An 18,638-nucleotide genomic window follows, 5' to 3' on the forward strand; every position below is an offset into this window, starting at 1 on the left:
TCCTGGGAAAGGAATCTCATTTCTCCCAGGAGACAAGAGGAATTACAACAGCAGCGAGGCCGTTTTGTGAGGATGGAGAAGGGTGTGTGCCGGGGGAGAGTCCAAAGGGGCTGGTGACCCAGCTGGAGGAGATGTGGACAGGAGCAGTGTTGGTGTGGGAGACTGGCGGCCTCAGAGCAGGAGCAATGGCTGCCCCCGGAGCGATGGTCCAAACCGTAGGCACGCCTGTTAGAAGCAGGCGTTCTTTAGACTGTCTTCGGATTCCCTGCGTCCAGATAAACCTTCCTCTGAAGAGGGAAGACTGAGACAGACAACCACAGTCAACAGCAGTGGGAGGGTGGATCATGGTCCCCGCCCAGGCCTTTCAGTCCCCGGCCCGCAGGATGGAGTGCGGGAGGCCTACGTGAAAGCTACCCCGCTGCAGCTCCGACACAGAAGCCGGGGTGCCAGGCTCCACTCTCGGCTCCTCGCCGCCGGTGTGGTAATAGAAAAGAAGGACCAGGCGAGGCGGGGGAGGGCGGTAGGCAGCGCCCGTGGCCTGCTTTCCCAGGGCTGGCCGAGCCTTTTTGACAAGCTTATTGCGTGGAGGGGATTGGCTGATCCCGGCGTGACGCCGGTTAACAACAAAGGTGGAGTTGGAAGAAATTAGATTAAAGGAGAGAAAAAAATTAAAGGGGGAGCTGGCAAGGGACTGGAGGCAGAGGCTGAGGGAGAGATGTGCAAAGCTTGGTCTCCTGGCTCCGGCTTCGCCCGGGGAGGGAAGCCCCTTCCGAAAACCCACCAGGATTTTGCTCTGCACCCCTACCCCGGCCCAGCTAACGAAGCCTGGGTACGAGGGATGGCTGCCGCTTCTTGAGAAACCCCAACTCCCACCCTGACACCCCTTGATACGGCTCAGGAGGAGAACTTTTTGCTCGGACTCCTCGGATCCTAAACCCGGCGAAGGTGAGGGACATTGAGAACGACGCGAGGCTCGCTCTAGACCCGGAAGGCCCTCGGTGGGGCACCGAGATCGGACGAGGCGGGGTGCTCCCCTGGTTTTTCTAAGTGTTGCAAATCTAAGAGCTTATTTTTTGCCGTTTTGTTTTGTAACACCCCCCTCCCTGTGCTCTCCGCCCCCCCCCCCCCCCCCGTTTCGGCTTCAGGGTTGCAAAAGCAAAGAGCAATAAAAAAAAAAAAAAAACGCACACACTCAGACACACACCAGTGGCGACAGGGGAGAGTTGGAAAGACGCAAGAGAGAAGCAGGAGGCAGCGGGGAGGGAGCAATGGGAGAGCGAAGCAGGCAGGTTCCCTCGCAAATCCCCCTCCGGCCCCACGTCGCCTCGTCGGCCCCGGCAGGGGAGCGAGAAGCCGGGCGAGCAGATGGAGGAGTGGAGCTCGCTCTAGGCAGCGGGCTTGGCCGGAGAATGGAGGAGCCGCCAAGCGACCGGCTGATTGGAAGAGAAACGCAGAGCGATGGAGGCGGGGGTAGGAGGACGATTTCTCTGCGGGGACTGGCGGCGGCGTATACGCCCGGGTCGGGCGCTGCAGAGCTTGGCTAGCTTTCAACCCGCGCTCGCCGGCTCCAGCCCCGCGAGCCCCCACCCCTAACGCTCCCGACGGCTCCGCAGGTGAGTGCGAGCTGGGCGCAAAAGACCCAAAAGTCTCAACACGCCCACCCTGCCAAAAAAGAAAAAAAAGAGAAGTATTTTTCTTTTTATTTATTTTCGTGCATCCCCCCAATGCGGAGGGAGGGAAAGGGTGAGGCTGAACAGCCCGGAGGAGGCAGAGGGGCCAGGCGAGGCCAGAGTGGCCCGGGAGGCGGCGGCGCCGAGGCGGCACTGACGGTCGAGCGCTCGGAGCGGCGCCGCGCTGCGCCGAGGCGGGCGGGCGGGCGGGCGGAGCGGGGCGGGCGGAGCGCGGCGCGTGGGGCTCGCCATTAGCCGTCGCTCCGCTTCGCCATCTCGGGCTTTGTCTGGCGACTTGCTGCCCCGGCGTCGGCTGCAGCGGAGCTGCGGCTCAGCTCTTACGCCCGCCGCACCCCTAGGTGCCCCTGGCCCGCGCTCCCATTCACAAGCCCGGTAAGTGAACCCCGGCGCCGCGGATTTCGGGGGAGAGGGGTTGCTGCGAGTGGCAGTGGCGCCGATCTCCATGCGCTCGGGCAGGCCTGGGGAGACATGCCGGGCTGGATTGAACCGGCTCCCAGAGAGGCTCCTCCGCCGGAGCCCGTCATTCCCTCGCCCTTTCTGGGGTGTAAAAAGCGAAGGGGAAAAAATTTTTTATATAAATTTACTGGGAAGACATTTTGTAGAGGTTTTTTTTTTTGTTTATTTTTTAAGTTTCGTGTGTGTGCTGTTCGACAGCGAGGAAACCGTGAGGTAGGCGCCGAAACCTGGCGCCGCGATCCGCGTGCGTGCGCCCCAAGCTGGTCGCCACGCTCCGGGGATGAGGGTGGGCGAGGACCGCCCGCTCCTGGAGGCGGGAGAGGGAAGCGGATGAGGGCTAGCGTGGATGCCCGAATCTGAGCTGGGAGAACTTGGGGGGAGCTCCGGAGCACGGCTACGGACAGCCCTTAAGCCTCCCTGACCACCGCGGGGCCACTGGGCACCCTCGGCTGCCGCTCCTCGCGCCCTCCCTCCCGCGCCGGCCGAGCATGCCAGTTCCCCCGCGGGTCTGGCGAGGTCGCTCTCCGCACCCGCCCGCCCCGGCTCCGAGCCCCGCCGCCATCCGGGCTGCTGCGTGTCTCCCTGCCCCGGCCCCCCCCCTTCCCCGGCAGCAGCAGCCGCTGCCGCCGCCGCCACCACCACCACCAACACCACCACCACCACCACCAACACCCCTCCCCTCCTTCCTTCCCTCCGCCTCGGCCGCCCGGGTCCCCCCAGCTCCCGCCCCTCCTCCCAGCTGCCCCCCGCGGAGCCCGCCCGGGCAGGCTGTGGGAGGGGAGCGGAGCCGGCGAGGCGGGCGGGCTAGCGCTCACTCCCCGGGGGTCGGTGTGCGCTCCACGGGGAAGGACGCGCTCGCTGCCCCGCTTCTCCCGCCCCCCTCCCGCTCCTCCTCCTCCCTCCTCCTCCCCGCTCCGGCGGCGGAGGCTGCGGCGGCGGCGGGGGGTGTGCGAGCTGAGGCCGGGGCCGGCGGGCGGGCGGCGGGCGGGCTGCCTGCAGGCGGAGGGCGCTGTGCTTTGTGCTTTTCGCCGCGAGGAGCAGCAGGCAGCAGCCACTGCCGCCACCACAGCAGCAGCAGCCGCCGCCCCAGCACCGCCGCCGCGCCCGGAGGAGGAGCTGCTGCCGCCGCGGGAGGGAGCTGCGGCTGTGCCCGGCCGAGCGGGGGAGGGCGCCGCCGCTCAGAACCGGGGAGGGAGCCGCCGGAGCGGGAAGTCCGGAGGCCGCGCTGCGCCGAGTAACCGACGCGGCTTGGGACGCATCCGCGACCAGGGCCGGGCGGCGGGGAGCGAACAGCGGGTACGGTGGACGCCCGGAGGGGGCCCGAGGCGACCTCCAGGCAAAGGATTGGGCGGAAGAAGACCAGGGCAGCGGAGAGGACCCCGAGAACCAGGGGAAGGGAGGACAGGAAGCGAGGCCGGAGCCGAGCCCCGGCCGCGAGCGGAGGCCGCACTTCTCCGAGCCGGCAGGCGCAGTTCTCGCGGGCCGCCGGAGGGGGCGGCGGAGCCGGTGAGCGCTGCGCCCCCGCCTCCGGGCCGCCGTCCTCCCGCCCTCTCCTTGGCTCAGCTCCCCGGAGGCCGGGGCGGGGGCGCCGGCGGGGCTGGGCCGCAAGCTCGGGGGAGGAGGTGGCGGTTGCCGCCGCGGTCGCGCCTTTGCGCTGGCTTCCTCCGTGTGCGTCGGGGTGGCTGGGCGGTGGCGGCCCCTCCGGCCTGAGTGGGTGGCTCGAGGACTGGGGGGCAGGCCGCTTCTCTCCGGCTGCTAGCCCGGCCAGGCGGGCAGGGACGGCGTCGGGAGCCCGAGAGGGGGGGCGGCGGGAATCCGAATCCGGTCCCCGGGGGCGGTGCGGCCGCTGCGCTCCCGGGCCGGCGGCGGCTGCGCTGCGTCCGGGTCCCCGCCGGGTTGCAGAGGCGGGGGGAACCGGCCGGGGGGAGGCGGGAGGAGGAGACTGCGGCGCGTGCCCGCTTCCGCGGCCGCGCGCGCCCTTTACCCGCCCTTCCTCCTCCCCCGCCCTCCAGCCTGGGGCCTCCCCCGGGCGAGCGCACTGGGGAGGTTTTTCTTTTTCTTTCTTTTTTTTTTTTTTTTTTTTTTTTTTTGCCTGGGTGGGGGAAGGAGAGCGGAGGGCGGGCGCTAGCTGCACGCGGGAGCTGGGAGCAGTCTCTCGCGTGGGCAGGGGAGGGCGCACGCTGCTGAGTCGGGATGCAAGAGCCGGGGGAGGGGTATAGGAGAAAAAGGAGGAGGGTCTTCTCACACCCACCCACCCATTAAATCTTACTAAGAAGGTCCTGACAGAGTCTCTGAGAGTGAAGAGTGGGAACTTGTGCTCCCCCCCCCTTGGGGGAGGGAGAAATAGAAAGTCCCTCACTTCTCTGCGTCCTGAGTAGAGACTGGTATCTCTCCTAAAGGGTGAGGTGGCTTTGAACCCGTTGCCTGGCCAGCGTGACCTAGGAGGTGGCTGGACGGCTGGAGAATGAACGGAGAAGCTGACTGTCCCACAGACCTGGAAATGGCCGCCCCCAAAGGCCAAGGTAGGAGCCCTCACCCTTAGCCCTCTTTAACTTAAACCTGTTTTCCCACATGGCTTTCTGCAGGGCCCACTCTCCTTCTAAAGGGTTTCTCCAGTCTGCATTCTCTGAAGTGAGATAGAGGGAGGCTGTCTATGAGAGTCAAGCATCCCACACATTGGGGTTTTCACTCAATCCAAATTATTATGCCCTCTATTTTTCACACTTCATTCCCCTCACGCTAAAGAGAGAAAGAGGCCGCTGCAAGCCTTCCTTCTGGGGTTCCCAGGCAGCCTGGGGTATGTCCTCCCCTAGTGTCTTTGGAATGAGAGGAAAGATGAGGGATGTGGAGGAAGGAGAAGAAAAGAAATTGGGAAGGATTTTCAGAGGTTTTTATTACTTAAAGGACATGGTTTTTGGTGAGGTAGTTGGAAAGGGTGTATTGGTGGTTTGAGACCCCAAGCCCAAGAGAATTATGTATATAATGAAACCCTGCCCCACTCAGTAGAAATCAGTGTGTGTGGACACAGGCGGTAAGATGAAGCTGAGCATCTGGAAAGGCCTATGGCCACTGAGAGGAGAGAGGATTATGAATTTATGTGACCTACCCTGCAGAAACTCAGGTTACCAGATGTAAGTGCAAACGAGGAACCCTTTTGACTCCTAGCCTTGGATAGCTGTTCTCTGAGCTTACCTTCCAGGGTAGCCACCCTCCAGAGAGGCCCTCTGGAGCTGCATTTCAGTAGCTGGAAATAGGTAGGCCAGATTCCCTTTATTGTCTATATGGGGAGTTAGGCTGAGAAGACAACTCAGAATGTTGACAGTTCTTCCTAGAGCAAGGCCCTGGGAGCCTTTGCTCACCTACCTTCTTGCCTTGCCTTCTAGCTTCTCTTTATGGAAACGGAAGAACCGTTCCCATTCCTTTTTTTTTTCTCCTTTTTTTCTTACTTGCCTGAAATTCTCCTTTGGTCTTTATTGAGAGGCTGAAGGGTGGTGGTGATACAATACCCATGTCTCTAATGTTAGTTTCCAGCTGTGCTGAAGAGAAACATCTGCATTGGTTCTCCTTACTGCCCACACCCAATCCTCAGTTGTTGAACACAAGGCGTATCTACCTAGAACTTACTTGGACTTGAACTTGGTGACACGTTTAAAACAGTTTTCTCTTTGCCTCTCTGATAAGCTAGCTATTTTCCCACAGGGCCCCAAATCACAGGAACTTCATTTTCTCCACTTCTATACAATAAATAGTACCTTGTGGCATTCAAGTCTGGCTTTATAGGTGTGACGCTTTCTGGATGGGAATCCCTGCTGTAATTTATATGGCCATGGTTTCTCCTTAGGGTTAAGCCATGTTTTGTCTGTGTTTTCAAATGGGAGGTACCCAGGGACTGGGATGCTCTGGGGAGGAAGAGTTGAGCACATGGGACTGGGGAACTGATGGGGGCATAGCATGAGCCAGGCATGATCAACTTTCTTACCCATCCCCAGACCGCTGGTCCCAGGAAGACATGCTGACTTTGCTAGAGTGCATGAAGAACAACTTACCGTCTAATGACAGCTCCAAGTTCAAAACCACTGAGTCACATATGGACTGGGAAAAAGTAGCATTTAAAGACTTTTCTGGAGACATGTGCAAACTCAAATGGGTGGAGATTTCTAATGAGGTAACTGATACTCCTTCCTGACATATAGGAAAATACACCTATACGGCCCTCTACCTTAGCCTTTATCGTGGGGAAGATAAAACACAAGTTTATAAACAGGAAGGAAAGAGACTTACTGAGGTGCTCATGTGGTCGCCCTTGTGTATTTTGGGAGGTGGCATGGTTGACAACACTGGCCTAGAGTTCTCAGTTCTGCCACTTTCTAGCTCTGTGGCCTTGAATACTTACCATCTTGGAGCTTGTGTCACCTGAGCTGTTCTGAGGATTGAATGAGGTGCTGGCATGGACAACCACATTGAGGTCAGGTGGTCACCTTGTTGCTGTCCTTTGGTATGTTTGACTGCCTGAGCCTCTACAGTAGACATGGGCCAGTGCTTAGGTGTCTGCCTGGATGTCGGGCTATCTGAGTTGTGTGGCTGTTGGCCTCTGCCTCTTTCAATAAATTCAGTTTAGTGGAAAGTAGAGGAGACCCATTGGAAAGTGGGGATATGCTAACTGGGTAATGTCCCCTCTCCTGAACTTCCTTCCCACTCATCTCCCTTCTTCTAGGTGAGAAAGTTCCGTACATTGACAGAATTGATCCTTGATGCTCAGGAACATGTTAAAAATCCTTACAAAGGCAAAAAACTCAAGGTGAGTTTTCAGGAGGAGGAACACAAGGGGTAGGAGAGGAATGGTCCAAAGAATAGATGGTGTCTGACCTTCACTGTGTCCTTGTCCCGCCTTCCAGAAACACCCGGACTTCCCAAAGAAGCCCCTGACCCCTTATTTCCGCTTCTTCATGGAGAAGCGGGCCAAATACGCGAAACTTCACCCTGAGATGAGCAACCTGGACCTGACCAAGATTCTGTCCAAGAAATACAAGGAACTGCCTGAGAAGAAGAAGGTGGGGGGAGGGGGGCTAAGGTGGCCGGGAGGGAAAAGGCTGGGAGCAGCTGGTGTTGTGTGGGTCAGCTGTTGGGGCAGGGTATGGGGCTCAGATGGAGGGACTTGGCATCAGGACATGGGTGGGTCAGCAGAGCAGAGTAGTGTCTTGGGCAGCCACACTTGCTCGCGCACTCCCAGGCCCACACACCATAAAGTACAGGCACTGTCACAGGTGTAACCCGGGCTGAAGCAGATGCTGGGACTAACCACAGTCCACAGTGTTCTTTTATACAACTCTGCTCTGCTCCCGTGTGTACGTCCTCACTGTTAGGCCTGTGTAGCAGTTCTTCACCATCTGACATGTCCTGACATGGTCTCATTTGATGCTTGCAGTATCCTTATAAAGGCAACCCTAGGAGAACAGGTTATCCCGATTTTGTGTGCAAGGAACTGGGGTGCAAGAAGGCATTGTTGTGTCCCAAGTCACACAACTAATAATGGTATTATTAGGACTCAGGGTTGGTGCTCTGGGCTCTCTGCCTCATGCTCTTCTCATTGCTGTATCCACATGTTAGGTGGGCCTCCTTCCCCATGCACAAACGTTTGACCAAGGATACACGTTCCTGATCACCTCATGCTATCCCAGACCATTAGAGGCTGTTAACCTTGAACAGAGGTTGCCCTAGCCTCCCAGACAGGGATGGATGATCAAGTACAGTGAGGTCAAGCAGTCTTTCAAAGAGATAGGCAGTAAAGCACTGGAAGAGCATGTAGCTGGAACAAGAGTGAGGCGGGGTAGGGAGAGGTGGACATGAAGAAGAGATGCTAGACGGCGGAGATGGAGCCAGGGAGAGGTGGTGAGTGGCAGCAGGAGAAATGAGACAACAGAGTTGTCTACAGCCAGCTCTCAGGAGGTGGCACTAGCCATGGCACTGTGAGTAGCCCTTTGCTTGGTTTGTGCACCCTGGCATGTCCTTGGTTCTGAACCCAAAAAAGGAACAAGCTTGGCTGGATAAAACCAGCTGTCTGCAACTGCTGCCTGAGCCGAGCAGGAACCCGAATTGCTGGAGCTGTTCTTGACCTTTTGATGAGGATATTGAAGAGCTGACTATACGAACGACACCCAGTCACTCGTGGGAAGGGAGGGAGAGGCAGAGGGGCTGAGGACCAGGGAGGGACAGAAAAAACTATGCGGTAGAGTGGACAGTGTGCTGGCCTAGGGGACGGAAGACCTGGGCCTCTCTTGGCTCCCACTGAATTGCTCTGTGTGGCCTTCGGTAAGTCACTTATCCAGTCCTGGTCTTATCTGACTGAGGTGTGGAGGCCGAGCCTGAGCTCTCTGGTGCCTTCCAGTTTGAAAAGCTGCTGTTGTGTGTGAGGAGGGCTGAGATTGAGAACAAGTAGGCTGGGCTCTGCTCCCAGTTTTCTGCGGGAACCTCAGAGGAAAACGGGGCTCTCTTCCTGTGTCCGATGTTTTTTCCAAGAGGCAGGGACTGGCCTCAAATCACCACTACCCCTGGCTCCCTGCAGTGCTGATGCTTGTGAGTCTTGGAAAAGTGGGGAGGAAGGAGGAGAGATGGACAGTGAGCGGGAGCCAGGACAAGAGGTGGATGAGGAAGGAAAAAGACATTGGAAAGGAAGAAGTGGAAAGGTAAAGATGCAGGGAGGATGACAGTTGGAAGGACCAGGCTAGTGGAAGGGGTAGAGGAGAAGACAGGGAAGCCTAGTGGCAGGGAAGCGATGGCTGAGGAGGGAAGGGGGATGGTGTCAGAATTGTGAAGGACAGCTAGTGACCCAGAGATGGTGGGTAGGGGGAAAGATTCCAATTTAGGAGACAGGTCTGTTAGGATATAATTTGCATTGCAAGAATTCATCCTGGGTTCCCTTCAACACACTTCCCTCATGCCTTAGAAGCAGGGCTCGGCCTGCCCCTGGTCCAGTGGGCCATCTCTGAGGGCCAGACCAATATCAGCTGCCACAGACATAGGAGGGAGCAATAGAGGCACATCCTACACCTCCTGACTCCTCATTGTGGGAGTTTTGAGGTGGAGGGGTAGGTTTGAGGGGAGTCCCAGTCCTGTCACTGTTTATTGTGTGACTGGGCAATGTCATGTTCCCCCTTTAGGACTCTTGGCCTGTCTTGAAGGGAATAGGATGTAGGTGGTGTTCCAGGAGACTCCCTGTAGCTTCCACTAATCTGGGATACTGTTGAGTCCCACTACCTCCCACCCACGCCCTAGAAGGCAGGCCAGCATCCCCTGCCTGCCCATGCCACCCTCACATTTGTCTATGTCACCAACTGGGAGACAAAATAGCAAGGAGGACTCGGTGGCTTTTGTAGCTCAGACCTTGGGTTGTGGATGACCCCGCCCCCTCCTCCCCCCAGATGAAATATATTCAGGACTTCCAGAGGGAGAAACAGGAGTTCGAGCGAAACCTGGCCCGATTCAGGTAAGGCAGTGGAGCCCAGAGAAGGGCCATAGGGCACTGGGTGTAACAGGATAGGGTAATACCTCAACCTTGCCATCCTTGAGGCATGGAAGATGGACGAGCCTCATGTAAACCCTAGTGGGTCATGCTCAAGGGCAGGGACAGTCAAGCAGCCGCTGTCTCCAGTTGATGGGCCTAGAAGCCTTGGCGGGTGGTGCAGCTAGGTGGGCCTACCCTGGCAGGATCTCCCACCTGCTCATTGTTGCTCCCCCCCATGCCCTGGCTAGGGAGGATCACCCTGACTTAATCCAGAATGCCAAGAAGTCGGACATCCCTGAGAAGCCCAAAACCCCCCAGCAGCTGTGGTACACCCATGAGAAGAAGGTGTATCTCAAAGTTCGGCCAGATGTGAGTGTCCGGCCAAGGGGTGAGGGCAGAGGGCACATGGTGGTGGCAAGGGGGGAGCCGCGCCAGGTCGGCTGGGCACGGAGCAGGAGAGGAGGCCCCTCCCCAGGGGTGGGCTGCATGGACAGGGCCTGGGCCAGCTGCGTGCAAGCGTGTGCGTGTGTGTATGTGTGTGAGCCTGTCCCCTTGCACCCAGGCGGGACCCCCGCCTCTCTGCCTTCCCCTCCTGGCCTGTGGGGGACACTCTTGTGACCTCCTGTGGCCTGAGGGGGCGGGGGCCTCTGTGCCCCCCACCCCACTCCTTTCCCCCTGCCCCTGGCTGCCTGTGTGTGTCTGACGGCTTTTGGTTTGCAGGCCACTACGAAGGAGGTGAAGGACTCCCTGGGGAAGCAGTGGTCTCAGCTCTCGGACAAAAAGAGGCTGAAATGGATTCATAAGGCCCTGGAGCAGCGGAAGGAGTACGAGGTTAGGCTTCCGCTGCGCTCCTCCCCATCCGGCTCTTCATGAGCCTCTGCCCTCTGACTCTGGCCTCCGCACTCTGCGGGAGGCAGTCACTCCCCATCCCTCCATTGAGGGAGGGGCCTTCTGGGCCCCTCACCTCTGCCCCTACCCTTTGCCCCCCCTCCATGAGATCTCAGGCTAGGGCAGGGCAGGGCACCACATCTCGTGTGACATAGACACACGGCCACCCCCCAGCTTTGCTCCCTGCCTCCCCTTCCCAGCGGCTCTCCCCTCTTCCTGGCCCTAGCTAACCCCACACCCCGTTGCCCTCCATCCCCCCCACCTCACTCTGCAGGAGATTATGCGTGACTATATCCAGAAGCACCCTGAGCTGAACATCAGTGAGGAGGGCATCACCAAGTCCACCCTCACCAAGGCTGAACGCCAGCTTAAGGACAAGTTTGATGGGCGACCCACCAAGCCACCTCCGTGAGCACTGCCCTGGGGTGGGTGGGTGAGTGGGCAGGTAGAGAGCTGGCCGGTGAAGGACCTCCGCCCACGCTCTGGAAATGAGGAAGCCTTCTGCCCTGGGCAACCCTGTCGCTCACATGGATGCTTCTTGCTGTGGTTCTGATAGGAACAGCTACTCGCTGTACTGCGCAGAGCTGATGGCCAACATGAAGGACGTGCCCAGCACAGAGCGCATGGTGCTATGCAGCCAGCAGTGGAAGTTGCTCTCCCAGAAAGAGAAGGATGCTTACCACAAGAAGTGTGACCAGGTGAGCTGTGGCGGGGACTAGGACTCTAGAGGGAAGACTCCTGGAGACCCTTGGGGGCCTTGGGGATTTGAAGCCTGAAGTCTGACCCCTGCTTCAAACTTGTGCTTGGTTTAGTATCTGGGTAGATCAACAGATAATGTCAGACCTTGTGCTTACCATCTATGGAGGGAGATAAGGCCTCATCCAAGCTCTAGATTAGTGGTCCCCAACCTTTTTTGGGCCACAGACCGGTTTAATGTCAGAAGATATTTTCACAGACCGGGCCTTTAGGGTGGGACGGATAAATGTATCACGTGACCAAGACAAGCGTCAAGAGTGACTCTTAGCCCTGGCCGGTTGGCTCAGTGGTAGAGCATTGGCCTGGCGTGCAGGAGTCCGGGGTTCGATTCCCGGCCAGGGCACACAGAAGCACCCATCTGCTTCTCTACCCCTCCCCCTCTCCTTCCTCTCTGTCTCTTCCCCTCCCGCAGCCAAGGCTCCATTGGAGCAAAGTTGGCCCAGGCACTGAGGATGGCTCTATGGCCTCTGCCTCAGGCGCTAGAATGGCTCTGGTTGCAACAGAGTGACGCCCCAGATGGGCAGAGCATCGCCCCCTGGTGGGCATGCCGGGTGGATCCCGGTCGGGTGCATGTGGGAGTCTGTCAGACTGCCTCCCCGTTTCCAACTTCAGAAAAATATAAATAAATAAATAAAAGAGTGAGTCTTAGACAGATGTAACAGAGGGAATCTAGTCATTTTTTAAAAATAAAACATCGTTCAGACTTAAATATAAATAAAATGAAAGTAATGTAAGTTATTTATTCTTTCTCTGCGGACCAGTACCAAATGGCCCACGGACCTGTACCGTCCGCGGCCCTGGGGGTTGGGGACCACTGCTCTAGACGGTTTGCTCAGGGCTCCTGTCCCTAAGCATTGGAGGGTTTCCGGTGAGCCTGCTGCCAGACTGATCCACTCCCCTTCCTTTCCCAGAAAAAGAAAGATTATGAGGTGGAACTGCTCCGTTTTCTAGAGGTGAGTAGAGGAAGCAGTGGGCAATGAGAAGCCTTGGATTGGTGGGCAAGGCCCTTCAGACAAACTGGGAGCAGACTAGGAACTGGGCGTGCAACCCCATGCTACCTCTTCTCCCTCTGGACCAGAGCCTGCCTGAGGAGGAGCAGCAGCGGGTCCTGGGGGAAGAAAAGATGTTGAACATCAACAAAAAACAGACCACCAGTCCAGCCTCTAAGAAGCCCTCCCAGGAAGGGGGCAAGGTGGGTAGGGAGCATCACTGAGTGGGTGGGGGTTGGGAGGGCAGGCTCCCTATCAACACTCCGCGGACTCTGACCCTCTTTGTACATCTACAGGGCAGCTCAGAGAAGCCCAAGAGGCCGGTATCAGCCATGTTCATCTTCTCTGAGGAGAAGCGGCGGCAGCTGCAGGAGGAACGGCCAGAGCTCTCAGAAAGCGAGCTGACCCGCCTGCTGGCCCGCATGTGGAATGACTTATCAGAGAAGAAGAAGGTCAGGCTGCCCAGACCAGAGGGGCTGCCAGGCGACTGTGTGTGGGCCGCTTCTCCCCTAGGGGCTGGCTGCGTTTCTTCACCCCTGCCCTGTGCAAGCCACACTTGTGCCTGGGCTCAGACGCTGGGACTGGGAACCCAGCAAGCCGGAAGGCGGGAAGCTGTCAGCTGAGGGCTCTTGACTCCCTGGGGAGCGGAGCTGCTGGGCTTCTGGGCGGGGCTAGCCCTAGGCTGGAGACGTCTGCACCAGCCAGCCCACGCCTCTGCTTGTCCCACCCTTGTAGCCATGGGGAGCCTTCAACCACTGGATGGGGAACGCGTGCCCCCTAGGGGTGGCCAGAAGGCTGACACCTGGTGCCATCTCTCTGCAGGCCAAGTACAAGGCCCGGGAAGCTGCACTGAAGGCCCAGTCAGAGAGGAAGCCCGGTGCTGAGCGCGAGGAACGAGGCAAACTGCCTGAATCACCCAAGAGAGCAGAGGAGATCTGGCAACAGAGCGTCATCGGTGACTACCTGGCCCGCTTCAAGGTAGCAGGGAGTGGGGAAGGTGTTCTGCAGCCTGCCCACGCAGGCCTCCTCCAGCCCCAGGTACACCTTCCATAGATGACACCCCTGTCTGTCCCAGAATGATCGCGTGAAGGCCTTGAAAGCCATGGAGATGACCTGGAACAACATGGAAAAGAAGGAGAAACTGATGTGGATTAAGAAGGCAGCTGAAGACCAAAAGCGATATGAAGTGGGAAGAGGCTTACAATTAGTGTGGTGTAGTGCGGTGGGGTAGGGTGGGGTGGAGCTGGGGCCGCCTCCCTCCCCTGAAAACTTGATAGGTCCTTTGTGGGTGTGCAGCTTCCTTTATTGCATGGAACGTGGGCCCAAAGCCCCAGCCTTGGTGTGTGACCCAGAATACGTCTCTTAACTTCTTCCTCTGGGCCTCAGTCATGCATCAGTAATGTGAATGTGATGATGTGAGTCCCATGAATACAATCATGAATGCTAAGGGCAGTGCCCAAGACAGGTGTAAATTGTTAAGAAGTTGCTCCCTGACTGTGCCTTGGGTTCTCTTCCTTCCTTGCACATAAAAGGAGAGCCATCTGAGGCACTGATGGCCTAGGGCAAGAGATAGGAATATGTTACAGGGTGGGGATGGGAAGACTAACCTTTCCGGTGTGCCCCTCAGAGAGAACTAAGCGAGATGCGGGCACCCCCAGCTTCTGCAAACTCATCCAAGAAGATGAAGTTCCAGGGAGAACCCAAGAAGCCTCCCATGTGAGTCTGGAGCTCCCCCTGTAGGGTGGGGAGTGCCAAGGCTAGAGGGCTGCTTGGATGGTACCCTGATCCTCACACCACCCCACTTCCCAGGAACGGTTACCAGAAGTTCTCCCAGGAGCTGCTGTCCAATGGGGAGCTGAACCACCTGCCCCTGAAGGAGCGCATGGTGGAGATAGGCAGCCGCTGGCAGCGCATCTCGCAGAGCCAGAAGGATCACTACAAAAAGCTGGCTGAGGAGCAGCAGAAGCAGTACAAAGTGCACCTGGACCTCTGGGTCAAGGTGAGCGGGCAGGGGACACTTGGAAGACTGAGGCATCGTGCTGGTTGGTCTGCATTGATGATTTCAGTGTCCCAGCAGTCCCACAGGGTAATGACTGCTACGAAAGATAAGGAAGCTAAGATTCAGAGAGGTTAAGTAACTTACCCAAGGTTACACAGGTAGAGAATAGAAAAAGCTAAATCAGACTGCCTTTTCTTTCCCAGCTGGCACTCTCCGAGATTCTAGTTTGGCTCCCGTCTGAGCTTTGGTTTAGCAGTCAGATCTGTAAAGTGGTGAGAATCAATGATGTCCTTCCAGCCACCCAGGCAGATTGGCCAAGGACCAAGGGAAATAACAGGTTTTAGGTATTCAAGAAGTTTGACAAACCCCAGACTGCCTTGTCAGTGACTCCAAGGTTGATGTTGGGGTGGGAGTGATGATGTCAGGCTATGGGGGAGGGGAGTCCTCATGGGGGGCTTCTCTGCGTTGAGGAAGACCCTGACTCAGGAACTTTTCTTTGAGTAAAATAATAGGAGGGATATGAAAAACAATAGTTTTAGGACAGGGTGGCTAGACAAGGATTCAGAGTCTTAAACAGAAATGCTGGAGCTGCTTCTCAGAGCCCAGGGGTTTTCTGCAGAGACCCAAACTATAGGGACAGTGGGAAGGATAAGGATGGTTAGTGGTACATGCCTGGCCCATTGCCTGGCACTGGGTCAGCAGTAGTTTGGAGGGTGTCCCAACCTGTACCCCTCCTTTGTCTCCCCCAGAGTCTGTCTCCTCAAGACCGCGCAGCGTATAAAGAGTATATCTCCAATGTAAGTCTGGGAGCAGGGTTGCCCTGGGATAAGGGGTGATTGGGGGCATCTGGGGCTCAAGGCTGCTCCCTTTGTATTTCCATCCTTTCCTACAGAAACGTAAGAGCATGACCAAGCTGCGAGGCCCAAACCCCAAGTCCAGCCGGACTACCCTGCAGTCCAAATCCGTAAGGAGTCCCTCCCAGAGTGGGCAGGTGGAGGTCCTCGTGCCTGGCATGGTGTGGCAGAGATCACTGATGCGCCTCTGTCCCTCCCAGGAGTCTGAGGAGGATGAGGATGAAGATGAGGATGAAGAGGATGAGGATGAAGAGGAAGAAGATGATGAGAATGGGGACTCCTCGGAGGATGGCGGGGACTCCTCCGAGTCCAGCAGTGAAGATGAGAGCGAGGATGGAGATGAGGTGAGGTGGATGGGCATGGTGGGAAGGGAGGGTAGGGCCCTGCCAGGATGGCCACTTGGTGACAACATGTTCCTTGCCCCCCTCCAAGAACGAGGAGGATGATGAGGATGAGGATGACGACGAGGATGATGATGAAGATGAAGACAACGAGTCTGAGGGCAGCAGCTCCAGCTCTTCCTCCTCGGGAGACTCCTCGGACTCTGACTCCAACTGAGGCTCAGCCCCACCGGGGCTCCCCTCTTCAAATGACCCACCTTTGTTTCTCCCCCTTGTTCTGTCCTCTAGCCCCTGGCTTCCCCCACTTTCTTTCTTTCTTTCTTTTTAAACAAAATACAGTGGGGGGAGGGGCTAGAGGAGCCCAGGCCAGGACTCTGCAGCCTCAGAGACATTAGTCCTGGGAGCCCTCCAGGGAGTGCAGCCATCAGACTGAGCCACCACTGGACTGGACCGTCCCACCCCTCTTCTGCACTTGCGGTTCGGGCATGGACAATGGACCTGGGAGTGGGGTGGGGTCCCAAAGAGTTCAGTGGGGCACTCTACACCTGCAGCCCGACTAAGGTGGGGTGGAAGCTAGGGGAGGACCCCTCCCTTCCCAGAATGGTTTGCTGCCTGGACCCCTACATTGGAACTGGAGGCAGGAAACTTGGGGAGAGGAAGGCGGGTGCTTGTGAGAACATAGGCGCTGCCCCATAGCTCTTTCTCCTGCCCCCTGCAGGAAGGAGCTACCTGGACCCATTCATGGGGGGAGGGACAGAGGTGTTTTTTATATATGTGTATATATTTTTTTTTTAAGCTCTGAGCTGTCAACGAGACGTTTCCTACCGATCTCGGCTGCCGTCTCTGTTGTCATTTCTGGGAGAGGGAGGGTTGGGGGGTAGGTTTGGGACTTTTTAAAAACTTGATGCGTATGGGTGTGTGTATGTGTGTGTGTATGTGTGTGTGTGTGTGTATGTGTGTGTCCTGTACATAGCATGGGTGCACCTGTGGATGTGTGCAAAGGCACATGTATATGTGTGTGTGTAAAAGAAGGGGGAGCCCGTGTCAGTCCATGAATCTGGTAAAAGGGTTGGTGAGGGCCAGGGAGACATTGATCCTGGTGGGAACAGGATGGAGTGGCCCCTTTCTCCACATCCTCTGCTTTGCCTAATCTCTGATTCAATTTGGGGGAGGGGGACATGTACTGAAGCAGCTCTCGGGTGCTTCCTACCAGCTTCCCTCTGCTAGGGCCATATAACTCTGAGATGCTGCTGGTCTATATCCAGCAGAACAGCAGAGAGGGGGACAGACCAGGTGAAACTTAAAGCTTTTATTTGGTGGAAAGGCCTCCCAAACTGATCCAAGGGGTCACCTGGCCACCCTAAGCTCAGCTTGGGCTTCGAGAGATGCCTTGCAAGCTCTCGCGTCCCTTCTGCCTGTCCCCATCTCTTCCAGCTCCCCGCCCACATTTCCTTTGATTTCTCAGGTCTGCTCCCCTCCCGCCCCCAAGCTCGCAGCTGGAGAAGAGGTCTGAAGAAGCTGCTTTTGTAGCTGTCCTAACTTTTCCAGCCACCCCTAAATTTTTGGTACCCTGATTCCTAGACTCTTAAGTCATACCACCTTGTCTCTGTGGATTTAACTTTTTTTATTATTAAATTTTGACTTTTTTTTTTTTTTTTGCAATCATGTCAGCGACCTATTTAATTGAGGCTCTGTGCTTTTCTGCCTTCCCCCTCTGAATGAAAGCTGGGGGGGGGGGTGAATCCTGCTCCCAAAGGAATGCAAACAATCTTTTCCTTGGAGATGGTGCTGGGGGTTGGGGGAGCTAGGGAGGAACACTCACTCCTGCTCCTCTTTGTCCCTATCCTGGAATTGGGCACAGAGGTTCATAGGTTCTAATTTTTTTTTTTAATTAAATGTATTGGGGTGACTTTGGTTAATAGGATCATATAGGCTTATTCTATTTCTTACCAAGAGCCCTGCAAAGAATCCCATTTCCTGTTTGCCCCTGTGCTGTTGTGTTTTAGTGGAATGTGTTTTCATTTAAAAACAACTTTGAATGGGGCGCTTTTTTTTCCTGGTTTTGAAAATTGAAAAATTCTTACAGTACAAACAGGGTGGTAGGGGTGGGGGTGTTGGTGCTGTAAGAGGTCACTCTGAGTGCATTTTGGCACTGGGATGGGATGGCTGGAGTGGGAGGACCTCTGCTCCCACCCCCCTTTTTTTCTAATATTTAAGGAGTGTTTTTGTAGGTTTCAACAACAACCACAACTTGAATTTGTATCATGGGAAGGGGAGGGAGTGGCTTAGAGGTGTCTGCCTAAGCTTAAGGCCAACTGTGGAAGTTTTGTTTTCCCTTTTTTTGTACAATAAAGTAAAAAACAAAGTTTTGGCTGCTGTGTGGTCACTGGAATCAATGAAGGTGGGAGGCAGGGTGACCCAGCAGATTAAATGTGGAAAGACCCTTGAAGCCAGCTTGTTTGCCCCTTTTCTAGAACCATCTTCCTCTTTCCTCAAGATTCTATAAGCAACCTACCTTCATATTGTTCTGTGCTACCGTTCTTGCACATTCTCATTTCAGTTTGTTCACTTTGGGTTGTCAGACCAGATCAAATGACATTTTCAGAATGCATTGCCTTGGGAAACGGGGGGTGACAAACTGTTAGGGTCAGGGTTTCACCCTGGTCATGCAAGGGCTTATCATTGGGAATTGGGGAAACTCTCCCACCTTGAATCCTCAGCCTCACCCAAGGTTAGGAGTGACTTTCTTACTCCACCCAGATGTCTCACGGGAAGTGGGCTGGGCCTCGCTGACTTGCTCCACTGTTAAGGAAGACGGCCTTCCCTGGACAGTCCTTGGCTAGCTTCCTGGAACCACTAAGGGCTGAAGACCCAGGCCCTGTCCAAGAGCTCTTGTCTCAATCGCACAACCCTCTCCTATTCTTGGCAAAGCTTCTGAAAATCTCATTGCCCCTCATGGTGTCCCATTTCCTCACCTCCCACTCACCACTCTACTCCCCTGAGATTACTCTAAAATCACTAACATGTTCATCATTACATCCCATGGGTGGTTGTCTGTCTCTTGACTTCTATTCTGGTATCAGATCCTCCTCATTCTATGAACCTCCAATGAACACCCATAGGTAAGCATACCAGAAGGTGGTATCTACAGAAACCAATTTTC

At 56.3% G+C, this 18,638-nt stretch overlaps 2 protein-coding genes across 8 annotated transcripts; one reads left to right on the forward strand and one right to left on the reverse strand.

Moving 5' to 3' along the window:
- On the forward strand, positions 1–17,840 carry UBTF (upstream binding transcription factor). 7 transcript variants are annotated; one of them, XM_066363986.1, is made up of 21 exons: positions 1–945; positions 4,547–4,669; positions 6,137–6,312; positions 6,862–6,945; positions 7,043–7,198; positions 9,566–9,630; positions 9,897–10,017; positions 10,369–10,479; positions 10,811–10,944; positions 11,093–11,234; positions 12,204–12,245; positions 12,371–12,484; positions 12,578–12,733; positions 13,104–13,259; positions 13,357–13,467; positions 13,909–13,997; positions 14,091–14,280; positions 15,030–15,077; positions 15,173–15,244; positions 15,335–15,478; positions 15,567–17,840. In XM_066363986.1, the coding sequence occupies exons 2-21, from the start codon at positions 4,612–4,614 to the stop codon at positions 15,690–15,692; spliced, it is 2,295 nt and encodes a 764-aa protein (XP_066220083.1). In that variant the 5' UTR covers positions 1–945; positions 4,547–4,611; the 3' UTR covers positions 15,693–17,840. The 7 variants fall into 7 exon arrangements, with proteins under 7 accessions (XP_066220083.1, XP_066220084.1, XP_066220080.1 ...); XM_066363987.1 differs by lacking the exon at positions 1–945 and adding an exon at positions 1,237–1,613; XM_066363983.1 differs by lacking the exon at positions 1–945 and adding an exon at positions 1,745–2,063.
- On the reverse strand, positions 2,959–4,406 carry LOC136392319 (basic salivary proline-rich protein 1-like). The gene is made up of 2 exons (XM_066364410.1): positions 4,403–4,406; positions 2,959–4,160 (listed from the first exon to the last, which is right to left on the reverse strand). Exons 1-2 carry the CDS (start codon positions 4,404–4,406, stop codon positions 2,959–2,961), a joined length of 1,206 nt encoding a protein of 401 aa, XP_066220507.1.
- Positions 17,841–18,638: the final 798 nt, after the last annotated feature.

This window comes from Saccopteryx leptura, chromosome 2, assembly GCF_036850995.1.
Source record: "Saccopteryx leptura isolate mSacLep1 chromosome 2, mSacLep1_pri_phased_curated, whole genome shotgun sequence".
NCBI classification, from domain to species: domain Eukaryota; kingdom Metazoa; phylum Chordata; class Mammalia; order Chiroptera; family Emballonuridae; genus Saccopteryx; species Saccopteryx leptura.